This window comes from Pseudochaenichthys georgianus, chromosome 3, assembly GCF_902827115.2.
Source record: "Pseudochaenichthys georgianus chromosome 3, fPseGeo1.2, whole genome shotgun sequence".
NCBI classification, from domain to species: Eukaryota; Metazoa; Chordata; class Actinopteri; order Perciformes; family Channichthyidae; genus Pseudochaenichthys; species Pseudochaenichthys georgianus.
Genome location: NC_047505.1, coordinates 33939309 through 33956449, shown reverse-complemented (window position 1 = coordinate 33956449; position 17141 = coordinate 33939309). Strand labels below are relative to the sequence as shown.

General features: G+C 41.6%; 1 protein-coding gene and 1 long non-coding RNA gene across 3 annotated transcripts in view; one reads left to right on the top strand and one right to left on the bottom strand.

Annotated features, from left to right (window-relative positions):
• The first annotated feature begins 2473 nt into the window (after positions 1-2473).
• Positions 2474-17141, top strand: part of fam189a1 (family with sequence similarity 189 member A1) — a 107636-nt gene continuing 92968 nt past the window's right edge. For both annotated transcript variants that reach the window (XM_034103679.1, XM_034103670.1), the window contains exon 1: positions 2474-3359. In XM_034103679.1, coding sequence (XP_033959570.1) covers positions 3114-3359 — 246 coding nt within the window. In that variant the 5' untranslated portion in view covers positions 2474-3113. The remainder of the gene's footprint in view (positions 3360-17141) is intronic.
• On the bottom strand, positions 11453-13781 carry LOC117461769 (uncharacterized). Its single transcript, XR_004553749.2, has 3 exons — positions 13746-13781; positions 13501-13638; positions 11453-11584 (listed from the first exon to the last, which is right to left on the bottom strand). It is a non-coding gene; the product is annotated as an uncharacterized lncRNA (long non-coding RNA).

Sequence of the window (17141 nt, the reverse complement as noted above, 5' to 3'; positions counted from 1 at the left end):
CTGTGTGTAACGTTTTGATTTGATGTTTTCTTTACTTTCACCTCAGCTGATGCACAGAAGTTATTCAGGATTGCAATGAAACAAACATTTAAGAGTATATTTGTATTATTTTTAGAAGAAAATATTGCTTGTTTATCATTAAAATATCAGAATATAGTGAAGTGTTAAAAATAATTATCAAGGTGAATATAAAATTACATGTTTGGACCATAAACTCAAACATGTCCAGTTTAATGCTCCATAAGAATAAATAACAAATTCCTCTTTAAAGAGCTTGAGTCAGTACATGTTTTTAATAATTGAAGATGTCATTGTGTTATTTAACTCAATATATATATATATATTGTTTTAATCTAGATGTTTGGCTGTATCATTTAATGAATGGACATCATGCTCAGGTTTCACAGCTAGGTGGTGCAGTTTAGCTCTGAATGAGTGCTTCACAAGGTCAGAAATACAGAAGTCCTTCAGATGTGATTTTAATGTATTTCAATATTTCTACTCTAATTGTAGTCTCTACTACGGCCTGCTGTGATAAAAGGAATTTGATGTGGAAAGAAAAGCAACATATTTTAGTGATAAAAAGCCTTAAGCAATTATTTTAAAAACGACACAGTCCCTGTCAATGTGTAAGAAATTAATGGTTATGATGAAACATCTGAGCAATTAAATTAGCCTTACAGCTACCTTATTAGCTACCATTGGTTCTCAAAAACAAAAATATAAAAAGATCCTGCTGGGATGAACTTCTTAATCTCATTTCCACAAGAATGCATTTAATTATGCATCACAACATTGATGGGAAAACTAGTTAGACTTCGTTTTACTAAAGGTACACAAGTATTAGCATTACAAAATGCTTTACGTTTTTATAGTAAAAGTTCTCATAATGCAGAATGGCCCAGAAAAGTATATCCTTCAGGTCTAATATTAATAATGTGTAAGCACTTGCAGCTAGAGGAGGGGCTAACATCCTGCCAGCTTAATACATCCTAATACACAATACTTAATTCGGTGATTTTGTGTTAAAAGAAAAAATAAGACACACTCAGTGGAAAAAATATATATATCCTCCTGGGACCCAGCCCATTCAAAATGTCAAAACAAATATTGTTGGATAATTGTAATTTTTACCATGAAAATCATATATGTTCTTGTTTATTAACATGTGAGGAACTATATAATTAGTTCTGAAAGCAATTAAATAATTAAAGTTTTCAAATAACAGCCCTTTTATAAATGTCCATTCTATAGTGGACGTCAGGACCATCTTCATGGACTTAATGACTCAATATTGTTGCAGGAGACGGAACTGAAGCAGACATTTTTGTTTCTATGAGCATGGTCAAATGGAGACCACATCCATACAACTAGTCAAGATGACCGTACAGCCCGTGCCGACTGGAGTCAATGAGGTACTTTTCCAGCACATCGACTAAAAAGTCTTTGAAGATCTGGAAAGATTCATCAAAAACCAAACTACTTTTGTATTGACCAAATAAACAGCAATGTTCAGATCAATTACTTATTTATGTTTTAAATAAAAGTGAATGTATTCTTGTATTAATATCACTCTAACCATAATACGTTACATAGTCCATCTGTTCATTTTGGCTGTCTTTTTAAACTAATAATGGTCCCGACGTCCTCTACAGTGGACATACTGTAACATTTTTAAATAAAATAAAAAAAGTCTAAATTGCAAGATGTTTTTTTAACCCTAAATACGAGGAAATCACAACAACAAAAAAGGAAATTGGAAGACACTTTTTTTCCCCGGGTCCCAGGGGGATATAATATTGGATTTCAAATTGAATGGAGCAGAAATCTAAAGAAGCATATAGCTACATTGGAAAATATTCAAGCAAAGCAGGAACCTATACCTTCAACTGTTTAAGTAGCCTGTGAATATTTGTACTTTTCAGCACTGATCAAAAGCCTGAACGAATGTGAACCTGACATGAGATTTTGTAATAATCACTAATTATTTAATAATGTGCCCAGTCTAATTTTAAGAAGCTCTTCAGGCAGGATCCTGAAGAGGAGGTGTGTCGCATTATTCACTATACCTGCAGCCTGAAGGACAAACAGAGACATTGTTCAATGACAATGCAGTCGATGATGTCCTGATGCTGCGGCTGGAGGTTTATACGGTCACTTGAACAAATGTTTACACCCACAAGAACTTAAACATAGGATTGTTTTTTAATCCTGATTACATGATGAATAACACTATTCTTCACGCTTTAAAAACGTGAACTCCTTTACTAAAACAAAATAACCTTATTAATATTGGCTATGCTCACGTTTTCCTCCACCACTACCTCACCAGCAGCGAGTAACAAATCAGGCGCAGGTTTTTGATGGTGCCTGATAGTAGAGAACCCTCCTCCTCCCCTCCTCCACTCTCGTAGTAAAAACACACTCCGTGCAGCTCGCCGCCATGAAGACGCACAGAGTGGCACCTCTCCAATACGCAGTGTGCATCTCCTGTCCTGGCTGCGAGAGCTGCTGTCGTCTGTGAAAACCTCACACAGAGAAAACGCTGCTCGCTCACAACTGCAGATATTTAACTAGACACCTAAAACCCCGATGATTTCTGCCTTATTTCAACGTTTTTTCTCTGTTTAATCGTACAGGAGTGCACCTTTCCTTTTATTCGCTCTCGCTTTAGAGGAGTTGGAGAGCCTGCAGAGGCGAGCATGACAGCGTGATAATGGTGCAAGGCTGGATGACAGCAGGATGATGCGCTTTTGCCTTTTTGTGTTTCCACTTTTGAGGAATGGGCTCTTTGCCGGAGCAGACGCCGAGAACCCCAGCTCTTTTTTTGGTGCGTTTTGACTTGAGAATCCTCGTACTTTGGATGAGTGTTATGGTAAACATCTGTTGGCTCGCACAGTCCGCGCTTTCCTCACCTTTCTCTTCCCATCCGTCGCAGAGCAGCTCTAATTGGAGCGACTCCGAGCATCCTAATTGATGAGGATCATCCACACCGGATACTGACCTCCAGTGTACCGTTAACCAGCGCACTGCAGGAAACTCAACGACTCGGCTGTCTGTGGATGTAATTTCGTTTATTTGTGCTGCTGAGTTTGTCGTACCCCTCAGTGACCATGCCGGTGAGCGCGCTGCACCGCGGCGGCAGCAGCATGGGCGGCCCGGGGTCCCTGAGCCCCGCGTCGCTGTCCCGCAGCCTGTCCCGGCTGAGGGAGTACCGGACCCGGACCAGGATCATGCTGGCACTAGGGGTCTCTCAGATGGTCCTGGGGAGTCTCATCCTGGCCGTCAGCTTCGCGGCTCTGGCTCTCACCACCTCCCCCAGAGTCCGCCACTCGTGCCCCTTCTGGGCAGGTTTCTCTGTGAGTACTACATTACACACTGCTGCGTCTATTTGGTGGCATTAAACATGATGTGAGTTGTTTATGTTGTAAAGAAGAAGAAAGGTGGTGTAGCAGCTAATTCCTTACAGATTGGTAGTTTGCATCAATACAGTAGGCTATCGATAATCTGTATGCATAATGATCTCAACGTGGTGTCTATGATAACAACCTATATCGATACTATAAGCTACTTGATGTGTGTTATGTTCCAAAGAGGTTCCGTTCTTCAGTCTAAGAGAGCTGAACTAATTGGGGTGCCATCGCCATCGCCAGGAAGAAATTAGGTTTCTAAATGAATTTTTGTGACAATCTTAGGCAATTCGTTTTGAGCTAATCATCAGTGATACCACACGCGCGCGCGCGCACACACGCACACACACAGATATTGTCAAAGAGCAGGGTATTTATTTTTGAATGCTTTACAGTGCTCCTTGGTGTGTACAGTAGAGCATGTTATGTTTGAGATGTTGTTTTTCATGTTAAATTTTCATGGTGTTTTACGTAAATATTTATGAATGCACACACATCCCTGATTTTCAGCCACAGACCCGAAGCAGGGCTGCCCCATTAATTATAGACGCAGCAGGGTAGAGTGCAGGGTTGAGGGGAGGTCTGTGGCACAAGGGCCATCTGTGTTTGTGTGTGTGTGTGTGTGTGTGTGTGTGTGTGTGTGTGTGTGTGTGTGTGTGTGTGTGTGTGTGTGTGTGTGTGTGTGTGGTGTGTGTGTGTGCGTGTGTGTGTGTGCGTGTGTGTGTGTGTGTGTGTGTGTGTGTGTGTGTGTGTGTGTGTGTGTGTGTGTGTGTGTGTGTGTGTGTGTGTGTGTGTGTGTGTGTGTGTTGCTTTTCATAATGCAGTGATGGAAATATAAAGGGTCAATGAATGGGTGTTGTTGTACGAGAGAGAGATAAAATGAGGGGGAGAGTGAGGGAACATGTGTCAGTTCCCTTCTGTGTGGGAGTGTATAGTTACAGGGAAGAGAGGTAACCACAGGGGTCAGAGGGCAAAGGTCAATGCACATTCTTGATCGATTCCTCAGGCTGATTGGAGATCTGTCAGCCTGTTGTGCTGAATCTTACCTCCTGCTTTCTTTGTGCACCAAAACCTATACCTTTGTCCCCTGACTGTGTGTTCATTATTTATTGTGTCATGCACAAACAACAAATATACAGCTGCAGAGGCACAAAATCTCCTCGACCAAAACAATTATTGATTACACTGCAAACAGCAAAACATGCCCAAAAAAAGGCTCTCTTCTTAAACACAGCGAAAGCATTTTCTTTCAAATATTCATCAATCCATACAAATCTTCTCAGAGATGAATGCTATTTTATTAAAAGTTTAGTGATGTTCTTATAATGGGAACATGACATGTACTTTATCTTTAATCTAATGTAAATCCAATAAACAAAGAAAAATCATTTTGTCTTCAGGCAGACCATCAACCTTCCTTTTTCTACATCTGATGATCTTGGTTTATTTCAGCTACACATAAAACTGTTTTTCAATATGTTTTGTATTTTATGTTTGCACCAAACATCAAAAGAGACTAATCTTCACTCACAAACTGATCTCACTAATGAAGAGGTGTCAATGAAAAATGGCCCAGTAAAGGATATTAAATCTTATCAAGACTTTAGAGGAACTGTGTGTAAGGCACAGCTAAGATAAGGTTTAGTGTAACTTAAGCTAAGCCAGGTGCTGAAAACAAATAGCTAGGAAGAAGAGCCATGGGCCTCAGTGGTCCCGAAACCCAGATCCCCAGATAACGCGTCTGATATCAGCTCCACATCTGGGGACTCTGCTTGTGTTCCATCACCAATCAGACATTGGAAGTTACTCTCTGTAAAGTTTTGAGCTCTGAACTGTGGAAAAAAAGAAGTCTTCAAATTAGTTTAAATGCTTCTTATGTGAAACGTGGCCTGGAAAAGATTTATTCAGCCCGCATTAAATCTGATCTTAAATGTCAAGATATAATAGCAGGAAATGCAGTATCTGTGATTATTGAAAGCGCCGTCAGAAGCTGATTTCCTTAGAAAGCTGGATCCTTGTCATACACTATATATAGATCCTTGTATATTATGTTTTTGTCTGAGTAGCCTAAATAAGACAACTCAACATCAAAACAGCTTTATACATAAAATCAGCAATTTTGAAACAGGAAGTGAAATAGAGGGATATGAGGCATGGCTAGAATGGGTGATCTGTTTGGTATTTTGAGCAAAACACAACATGTTTTTATATATTTTTAAATATCTGAGACCTATGCTATTGCTATTATATAGCATGATAGGTGCACTTTAAATGAACCTCTGATATCCTGCAGACAAGTGTCTCTGTTACAAGGAGTAAAACAACTTCTTGATATTATGGCATCTGTGCTTTAGCATTGAACCTTGAAGACTTTATGTAGAGCTTCCTATCATGTGGGTTAACTGAGCAAATGAGGAGGTTGACAAAATACCCTGCTTGTGTGTTTGTGTAAGGTAACGTGTGTGTTTGTGCATGATGTAGGTGTGTGTGTCTTTGTGTGGTCACTGTGGGATGTCATTAAGGATCTTTGTGCTGACTGGCATTGTTCATTTTCATATCAGTCACAGAAGGCGTAATCTTTACATCCTACACAGAGCAATCACTGTAGAACACACATACACACATACACACACACACACACACACACACACACACACACACACACACACACACACACACACACACACACACACACACACACACACACACACACACACACACACACACACACACACACACACACACACACACACACACACACACACACACACACACACACACACACACACACACACATCCCACTTCAGTGTTGTGCATAACAAAGCATATGTCTCCCACATTTTGATCTTCCACACTCTGTAGGAAAACATGTTTTACAGCTTTGATGTTTAGATTTGTGTGTGTGACAGCACAATAACGCAAACCCACACACACACGCACCCACACACACACTTGACTGGCCAACAGAGACTAATCCTACTCATATCTTGGTCTTTCTTGCACCCAACCTGGGGCTTGTAATCATCCCACACCCCTCCTGTAGCACTTAGGCACTCCAGTAGCCAGCCACAGTCACTTCCTGTACATGTCACAATTAGTCATTCATAATTGGTGACAAAGATGATGCAGAGTGTTGCACACTCTGAGGCTGCAGAGGCCGACCAAACAGCGGCCTCCAGCCTTTCTTTAAAAACATTAGCAGCACGTTTACCTGTTGGGCGTGAATCATACCGCCCTGCTGGGTCTCGGTTAAAAAAGGCGACGTGGGCCTCTGAAGCTGTCACTGGCTGACAAGCAGAACTAATTACTGTTCACCTCGCATCTTCACAATTTAATGATCGGAAGAGATCCAAGTGTCCAACACAGACACACATGAATACACAAAAAGCATCTATTTTCCTTTCATATGTTCCTGTCATGGAGAATAGAGACAAGAGGTGCAAAATATGTGTATATGTAAATCCATCAGAAGGAAGAACTGCAGGCATCCTTTACACATTCACATTAGATTGTGATGCTTCCTCTCTGAACCACTGATATTGCCTCTCTTTCCAGAGAAGGATTTATTCCTCTCCTTTTTCCTCCTCCGGCCTGGTTGTGTGGTAGAAGATGAATGGTAATTATGTGTACAGCTGCTCTCAAAGTAACACTCCAACAACCCAAATATACAGACAGTGCCGTAACAAAGATGGCTTAAGGCGTTATTCTTGGTATTTGTTGTGAGGCAGCTCTCTCTGCAGCATTTCCAGCACAAACCGTCAGCAAATTCTGCGTTAATCTGTCTGAGCGAGTGTTTGAATAGAAGCTCCAAAGTGTTTTGTAGGGGGTTGTGATGCGGAGCATATTCGGATGCTGTCAACCTCTTTGTCTTGGTGTGTTTCTGTGTGTGGAAAGAAGGCAAAGGTCCATGTTGGAATAAAGTTGTCAACCGTTTGCTTTCTACCTCGACTCGAAGGATGGCAATGTTCGTCTACATCATGCTATTCCATTGTTCTCCATTGAGCCATAATTACAAAAATCCCAACAATACAATTTTTGTTCCTATTTTTGCTAAAGTAAAATACACACTTTCTCTGGAACAAACATAAGCACATGTGGATAATACTTTCACAGAATGCAGCGAAGGCATGGCCCCTCTACTCTGACTCTGATTGGCTAAACCTGATATTCTTACCTTCTCTTTTACCAATCTCAAAACTCATGCCTAAACCTGACCAACCAAGGCAGTGAGTGCTCACCCATCAGAGGCAGAGTGGGACATGTCATAACTTCACCATAGAAGGAAAACAAATATTGCTGTCATTCTGCAAAATAATGAATCATATGTGTTCTTCTTTTATGCTAGGAGTGTGTATTTTCAGAGCAATGGGCTGGTTTTTTTTACAGGATGATGGGCTTTTTGATAAATTGGATATTGTAGGACTATTGGGGTTGGTAGCATGGTTGGGTCTCTATTTTGTTCAGCACCAACATATTCCAACCATTGGCTTTATTAAAATGCAATTTTGTACAAAAAAATGTGCTGGGGTATTTGACACAAGGTTTGTTACGCTCATTGTTCCCAGACAATTTTATTTTTGGTTTATGAAAAGATACCTGCAAAAATAATGAGCATGTTAGCATGCTGACATTCACATTGGCGCAAAGCACTGCTGTGTCATACATCCAGTGGGCTTTTGTTTTTCTGCGTTTCTGTCTTGAAGCTTGAATGAATCAGAGTTTTCTCATCAAGGTTATTGCCTTTTTGCCTATAGGAAATTGGAAAGACTTTGGATTTGGATCTTATCTGGTTGTTGCAGAAACATTTGGTCTGCATTTTGCATTTTTTCCCTTTTCTGAGTGGTTTCAGTGAGAAACAGAGAGCAGCAGACGAAGACAAAGAGGTGAATTGTTTTGATTTGATCATTTAGTTGATGGGTTCAGTTCTTTTTCTCCAGCAGGGGAGTACGAATCATTATTAATTAACTGGCTTATTAGGCTTCGCTTGTATCCTGGCAACAGATCTTGAGAGACAAAAACACAATGTGTGCACATATATCATACTTCAAAGTGAAGTCTGCAGTGTTGGTTGGAAATGGTCATCATTGTGATTTCTGTTGAAAATGAAGTCAGTTATTTTAAGATTTGGTTGTTATCAGAAATACTGAGACCATTTTTGTATTTCTTTTGATGTCAGACTCATAACATCAAAGTGAACAGAGATAAGAGTTACGTTCAATCAGTCTCCTCCTGTGAGTCGTAATACTTCCACCTCAGTGTCAAAGAAGTGTTTGGCTTTATATGTAACTTTCTTTTGTATGGTTTTACAAAGAGATCACAATGACTCATAGTTTCAGTTCCAGGTCACATTAGGCGCGTTCACACCGCAGTACCGCAGTACCTTTCCCACTTTAGTTCCGAAATGTTGTGTTCACACCAAAAAGAGCCGGAACTAAAATTAGTTCAAGAGGCGCATTCACACTGCGGTACTTTTCCCACAAAGGTTCATGCGAACTTAGTTCATGCGAACTCTTTAGTTCACATGAACTAAGTACAGATCGCGTTCACACCGGAAAAAGTCCCTGGGGGTGGATTAGGCAAATGAAGCCGCTGACGTCACTTCTTCTTCTTCTGCTTTGGGCTTACTGGCAGGCCGCAAACCACTTCACGGCTTATACTGCCGCCCAAAGTCCCCGGCCGGAAGTCCCCGGAGTTGGGGACTGGCTTCAGTAGAAGCTGCTGGGAGTCCCAGCAGCTTCTACTGAAGCCTTCCGAGTAAATCGCCAGAACGCCGACACCTCCTCATCTCCACCGCTCCCATGTTTTATTTTGTGTTGCCATAAGTTAGTCTCTCTGCGTTTCTGCGCTGGGCTAATGCTAATGCTAATAATGCTAATGCGAGGATAATAAAATGGCGGCTTCACAAAACTTTTTGGGAGTTTTACGGGGCGTGGTTTGCAATCCGCCCAGCCAATCAGAAATATAGCTCTTTTCTCACAAAAGAGAAAGTCCCTGCTCTCTAGCAGGGACTTTCGAGGGGGTAAAAGGGTTCGCATGAACTAATTTTAGTACCGGCTCTTTTTGGTGTGAACGCGATCATGAACTAAGTTCGCATGAACCTTTGTGGGAAAAGTACCACAGTGTGAATGCGCCTAAAGAGAACCTTTTCACCCCCTTTTCCGTCCCTGCTAGAGAGCAGGGACTTTCGTGGGAGAAAAAGGTTCCTATGTCTGATTGGCTGGGCGGAATGCAAACCACGCCCCGTAAAACTCCCAAAAAGTGTTGTGAAGCCGCCATTTTATTATCCTCGCATTAGCATGATTAGCATTAGCATTAGCCCAGCGCAGAAACGCAGAGAGACTAACTTATGGCAACACAAAATAAAACATGGGAGCGGTGGAGATGAGGAGGTGTCGGCGTTCTGGCAATTTACTCGGAAGTAAATCCCCAACTCCGGGGACTTCCGGCCGGGGACTTTGGGCGGCAGTATACGCCGTGAAGTGGTTGCCTGCCAGTACATCTAAAGCAGAAGACGAAGAAGTGACGTCAGCGGCTTCATTTGCCTAATCCTCTCCCAGGGATTTATTCCGGTGTGAACGCGATCTGTACTTAGTTCATGAGAACTAAAGAGTTCTCATGAACTAAGTTCTGATTAACCTTTGTGGGAAAAGTACTGCGGTGTGAATGCGCCTCTAGGTTTCTATTCCACTGAAGTAATTAGTGTCTCTGTCTCTTTCTTTTGCCTTTCTTTGGAGTTGTAGCACAGAATCTGTAGAAAGATGTGCCCCCTGATAGCCTTCTGATGCAGAGAGCTGGGTTAAGAAAAGTGAAATGAAACATTCAATGTATAATACATAGACAATTGCTGCACTTTAGCACATAGTGATGATGAGCTGCCAAAACCAAAACAAATAGATATTGTTGATTCTGCAACGTGTGTGTAAAACTCTACAACATTTAAAATTCACTATAGTTAAATATAAAAATTCATGATGGTGATAGATCCAGATATGTGTGGATAATACAGAGATGCAGGGAACCAGAGCCATATAATAGAAGAGTTACGACAACGGAAGTCCAAAAACGGTTATCGTCACGTGGTTCATGTAGACGAGGATCGTTCCCCGGAAGTTCATGGCGGGCAATGTGAATGCATTGATAACAGGAGATAGAACTACGATTTTTGGTAATTATTAGTGAATAAAGGTTTTGATTTGCAATATTTATACAACAAATCGATATGTGTATGTATTTACATCAATAATTATGTTTTAAAAAATAAAATAGAATTTGCTAATATTAAGTGATAATATTAGGATTAGTGTGAACAACAGTTTACATGTTAGGCTAACAGTGCCTTGGTTAAAGAGCCTGTTGCTGTTTATTTATAGCTTTGAATTCTTTAAAACCAATATTATCTTCTTAAACTTGTATGGCAGTCAGGAGCATCACTTTCTAATGTTTATTGATATATTTAGAGGGAGGGGATCTAAAGTAATGCTTTAAAATTCAGATTAGATTCATTTCTACCATTTTCTTAAATTCATGGTAGTTTCAGTAATCCCATGGTAATTGAGGACACAAATGATCTAAATGACTAATGTCATCTTTATGGCTTTCAGAAAGGACAGGAGACCGACAGGTGACTATCAAAGGACTAGCAGCAGAAGCATGATGATGATGATGATGTTAAATGTGTTGTTTTAGGAACATCCATTGCAAATACATGGAATTCAATAAACATTGAATAGCATATCATGCAGTTTTGTCTGTGCCTTTTCCTCCGTGTTGTCCTGGTTTGCTGTGCTGCCTCCTAGTCGCCACCATGGTTTGCTGTGCTGCCTCCTAGTCTCCACCATGGTTTGCTGTGCTGCCTGGGGATGCTCAAATCGCTCCGAGAAAGGAGTACGAATGTACGGCTTCCCCACTGACACAGAGCGGAGGAAAAAATGTCTGGCTCAAGTCAGCAGGAGAAATTTCACGACCAACAGCAAAAAAATATGTGATTTATATACAAACACTGCATTTGCACTTTTTCACAAAACGAAAACCACACCATTGGGAAAGCTTAATGTTTTGTTTAATACAAAAAAACAGGGAAAGGCTTGAAAAACACAGAGTTGAGACTCAGGGTGCAGGGTGAGGGTCTCAGTGCAGGTATTCAGGCTCCATTGAATCCCCCTCTGGTTCTTGTGCTGAAAGAGGGAGTAAGAGACAGGAGAAAGGGTTATACACACCTATATAGCACACCTATTGGATGGGAAATTGCCTTGGGGAGATAAGGTGTGGTCTCTGTTCCCAACTGAAGTTATGGAACTTTATTATTTGTGAGTTTAACAAAGTATGTATCAGGTATCAGTAACAGATGTGATATGAATTTCTATAAAGTTGTCTCACATTCTTGGTCATATTTTATATACAGTATGTAATGAGTATAACATGTCCAGTAAGTATAAAGTGTTTCCTAATACTGTGTATTCAACCACTATGGAATATGTATGTGGGCAGACAAAACTGAGTTTTTCTGTGTGTGAAGTAACCTCAAGTCACTCCGCAGGCACATTTTGATGCAGACCAGTTTGTCAAGACAAAAAAGGGCAAGACTAGGCTGAGAGCAGAGGCTATACCCACCATCTTCGTGCATCGCCCTGTGGTCAAAAAGAGAAGGGCCCCTGCACCACGATTCACCCCGGGACCTGTATCTACAAAGCCCATAGCTCATGATCACAGCTATAGTGTGAAAGGTGACACAGGTATAATAAGTATGAACTGAAAGTATGAAAATGTACAGTGTCATGTCTTCTACTTACATTAGTCTCAAAGATTGAGGGAAGAAGGGATGAGGAGACTGAGAGAAAGGAAAGTGAGGGTGAAGAAAGAGAGGACATGGCTAGTGAGGAGAGACAGGGAGGGCGGACACCACCCACTCAGCCAGCAGCCAGTCAGCATACGAGGGAACCAGCAGCCAGTCAGCATACGAGGGAACCAGCAGCCAGTCAGCATACGAGGGAACCAGCAGCCAGTCAAACAGATAAAATTAAAGAGCCAAGAAGGAATCACCAAAAAAGCAAAGGCTGCACTAAGAAAAATCAGAAAGGAAAATGCAGCTCTCAAGAAAACAATGAAAATTAGGGACAAGAAATATAAGAAAACGTTTTCAAAAGACCAACTTAAGGCATTAGGCAGACTCACCACAAAGGGGATGAAATGGAGCAATGAGACAATTAAGAAGGCTTTAAAAATTCGCTTTGCGAGCGGACCAACGGGTTACAAAACTCTGCAGGAATTGAAGATTCCCCTTCCAGGAATAAGGACACTGCAAAGAAGGATGCAATGTGTTAAGTTTGAGCCTGGTGTGTTGACAGATGTCTTTGATTTCCTAAAATTGAAGGCAGATAGATTGACAGACCTTGAAAGGGAGTGTGTGTTGACCTTGGATGAAATGGCAATCACACCAAGTTTGGAGTTAGACATGATTACAGGCAAACTGTACGGTGATGTGACTTTACCAGGTCACACAGGGGTGGCAACACATGCTTGTGTGTTTATGTTGGCTGGAAACACAACACGGTGGAAGCAAGTAGTGGCATATCATTACACTGGCAATTCTACCAATGGAGCAGAGTACAGGCCAATCATTATTGATATAATACAGAGGGCAGCATCCATAGGGCTACATGTGCTTGATATCACCACCGACATGGGTAGCCCTAACCGAGCCATGTGGAAATCCTTTGGGGTGGACCAAAATAAAACATCGTTGCCACATCCAGCAACACCAGACAGGCAGCTCTATTTCATGCCCGATGTCGCACATCTGGTAAACAATTTAAAAAGTGCCCTTGTCCGTGGGCAGGTCTTCATAATTCCTGAGGATGTTGTTAACAGAGAGAACCTCCCCTCTAACGAGGTTTCTGTGGTCCCCATTAAGGACTTATTGACCTTTCAGGAAGGGATGGCCTTAAAAATAGCTCCCCATCTTTCAGCTGCAGCCATCGAGCCAAGTCAATTTGATAAGATGAAGGTTGGTCTTGCTCTAAATGTGTTCAGTAAGGCTACAAGTGCTGGGCTGAAATACATGGTGCAGCAAGAAAACCGCCCTCTGTCATACCTGACGACAGCGTGGTTCCTGGAGCAGGTTGATCGTTGGTTTGATCTGATGTCATCTCGCCATCCAATTACAGCCCTGAGCAGGCTCAAGATGGAGGAGTACCAAAAGGCCATCACCTTCCTCCAGAACATCGTCCATCTGTTTCGTGGGATAAAGATAGGTCAAAAGGGAGGTTGGAAGCCTGTTCAAACAGGGGTGATAATGGCAACAACATCAATTTTGGCTATACAAGAGGAGATGCTTACACAAGGACACAGGTTTGTGTTAACGTCAAGGTTCACGTAAGACTGCCTTGAAAATACATTCAGCTGTGTGAGGTCTAAAAATCCTGTCCCAACTCCAGTGGAATTCCATCATGCACTGAGAATCATATCTGTGGGGCAGTTCCTCACCACCATCAGCTCTGGGAGCTACCAGGAAGACCACAGTAGCTTTTTGGCAGACTTCCTGGACACAGGGGAGCCAAAAATCACTCCATCAGTCAGAGTGGAACAGCTGATGGCGGTGAACAGAGCAGCAGCACCTGACCTCACAAAAACTGAGAAATGTATTCTCTTCCATCTTGCAGGCTACATCGTCCACAACATCATCAAGTTTGCCAGCATCTGTGAAAAATGCAAAATTGCAACAGAGCACCATGATGAGAGTCCTTCTGGTGACAACAGCTTGTTAGTGGACTTGAAAGACTTCAAGGCAGGTGCTCTTTGTCGTCCCTCCCAAGAAGCCTTTGACTTCATTCACCAAATTGAGGAACTATTTAGGACCAAGACTGGTTCCTCCCTCATGCAGCTCCCCAACGCAGTGGGTGTCTTGGAGAAAGAAGCTCAGGCCCTCTCCAGCAGGCTTCCGTCATGCTGTGGAGTACAACAAAAACTCTTAAAAAGTTTCATATGGCTGAGGCTGAGAATTGAGGCCAAACAAATCAGAAATGACAGGAAAAAAATAAAATTAAAAGATGGCCATTTTGGAAGCAAGAGCCAATCCAAAAAGGTGAAAAGGAACAACAGCAGCCAAGCTACCACATCCAGCAACCCCCAAACAGATCCACAGCTGCAATCATTTCCATTAGCCGTTGCAATGGAAATATTTGGACTAAACATTGCTCTTCCACCTGCCAGCACCCAGCTAACATCACTGCCCCTCCACCCGTAACATCACTGCCCCTCCACCTGCCAACATCACTGCCCTCCACCTGCCAGCACCCAGCCAGAGGAGCGCAAACAACAAAAACAAGCAAGGTGTCCCGTCATGTACCTGGAAGTTTGGGTTGGCAAAATGGAGTAAGAGAGGGACTTGAAAAACCTTGGTGGCTCTCTACTCATGTTGTTACAGTTGTCTTGGTTACAGCTCTCAAGTTTTTTTTTTTGCCATTTCCACAAAATTGAAGTGAAATCAACCTCTTCTCTGGAGAAAAAACTTTGATTTCTCTGTCTTGTGAGTTTGCAGTCTTGCAGTTTTGCTCCTCCACCTGTAACATCACTGCCCCTCCACCTGCCATACAGTAGGTTACTAACAAGATTACTTATATAATACAGTGATAGAATACATGTTTAGTATGCTTACTTATATAAAACAGTAGTATTAAACTTACCTTGTGTATTCACTCTCACTTAAGCCCCTCTCCCTTTGCCATCAATCCAAAATCAGCTGAGCTGCAACATTATACAGACAGGTAATAATCAACATAATCACAAGGACACAATATGGCTCTGCTAAAAACACTCACTCTTACACGCACCAAAGTTATATTTATCTAATATTTAACTCCCTCCACCCCTGCATACAATCCCGTTTAGAAGCCCCTCTTCTCTAATTCAACAACGTTGGACGAAATGACATTAAGAGAACGGAATTTACAATTAAAAGGCTATTCAACGTCTGTTGCTAACTTGCTTCAGTATCCTAGCTTAATCTGTTATCTGTAAACGTTCCCTAAATCTACTAATTTAGGGATAATCCACTGACATCCTTTAATACACATGTTCATTTGAATCAGATGTACTGATAATATCCGCAATATAAATCTTTAAACTTCTTCTTACCTTTAAAAGTCTGTCACGAACGGTCTATTATGCTGCAACTCTACAGCTCTGCTAGCCTTGGCGCTAACTTCCGGGGAACGATTGAGAGGCTCCACGATCCGCCATTGCTGTAAAAAAGTGGTCCATTGGAGTGAACGGAGATGTCATAACTCTTCTATTATATGGCTCTGCAGGGAACCATTAAAGGATCAGTTCACTCAAAAAGTACTGAACGTATAGTGATCTCTTGGGTTTTATTTGCCCAGGTTCAGGGGTGTTATATAATGTGTGTGGAACTCACAGCATAGAAATGTAGAAGAAAAAAATCAATTAGAGCTGCAATGATTAGTTGACAAATCAATTGGTTGATTGACAAAACAATAATAGGCACTTATTTGAAAATTGATTATTGGTTTAAGTAATGTTTTTGATTCAAAATGGAAGATCATTCTCTTTCAGCCTCATGTGGAGCTTTCCTGCTTTTCTATAGGATTTGGACTGACAAAGACAAGACAATTAAAGACATCAAATTGGCCTTTGAGATACTGGGATGAACATTTTTTATGTATTTAGTCTGACATTTAGTAGACTTAACGTTGATTAGAGAAAAATAATTTGCAATTAATGACTTACAATACACCACCAAGGACGATCCTCAGAGCACAATGACAGTATTTCCTTACCACCTGCATAGCAAGACACAACAAAGGCGTTTTTTAAATGAGGTTAATCTGATTGTTTAGTGAATCACAGGTTGTAGAAGAAGTTATTTTAATACACCCAGTGAAGAAAAAAGCTTTTTTTTATGATGTCAATTTAAATGACATTATACAACGACATCACAAGTCTTACAGTACTAATTGATGACCGTCCAGCTGTAACAGTGTGAGAAAAGCATTATTTTATTATTGTGGGACTCAACACAAAGGTCCACTGGGCCGTTTGTTATTTTAGATGCAGCCTTTTACTCCCAGCTGTCAATAAGGCCGTGTCTCCTCTGCTGCTTTACTCATCTTGTCAGTTTAGATTAAATGGAGAGTGCAGTCAGCACACATGCTCTCAGACCAGAGCACTCATGGTCCACCGGCCGCCCTTAACTCTCATATTGATCAACTAATTAGATGGGATTTCATCAATCATCGCACTGCTGTTTACTTTCATTTAACTTGGTGGTTTTCCAACATCTCTGCAGTGACCTCAGTCTGTGGCTTTTAAAACGTGTGTTATGATGTCATGTAGTTTACGCTCCTGGTCTGTGACGAGGTGTCGCTGAACAGCTGTAATTCACTTTCCTGTTGCACCTTTTTCATAACAACTAAGTAGGCACTTAGCCTGCTGCTACTCATTACTCTGAGGACCCTCCAGAGCGTCCTGCCCGCACTCCAGTGCTACCAGTGAGCCCCATAATGGTGGAAAGAACAGTTTGTCCTTTCTCCCACTTCAAGAACACACACACACACACACACACACACACACACACACACACACACACACACACACACACACACACACACACACACACACACACACACACACACACACACACACACACACACACACACACACACACACACACACACACACACACACACACACACACACACACACACACACACACAC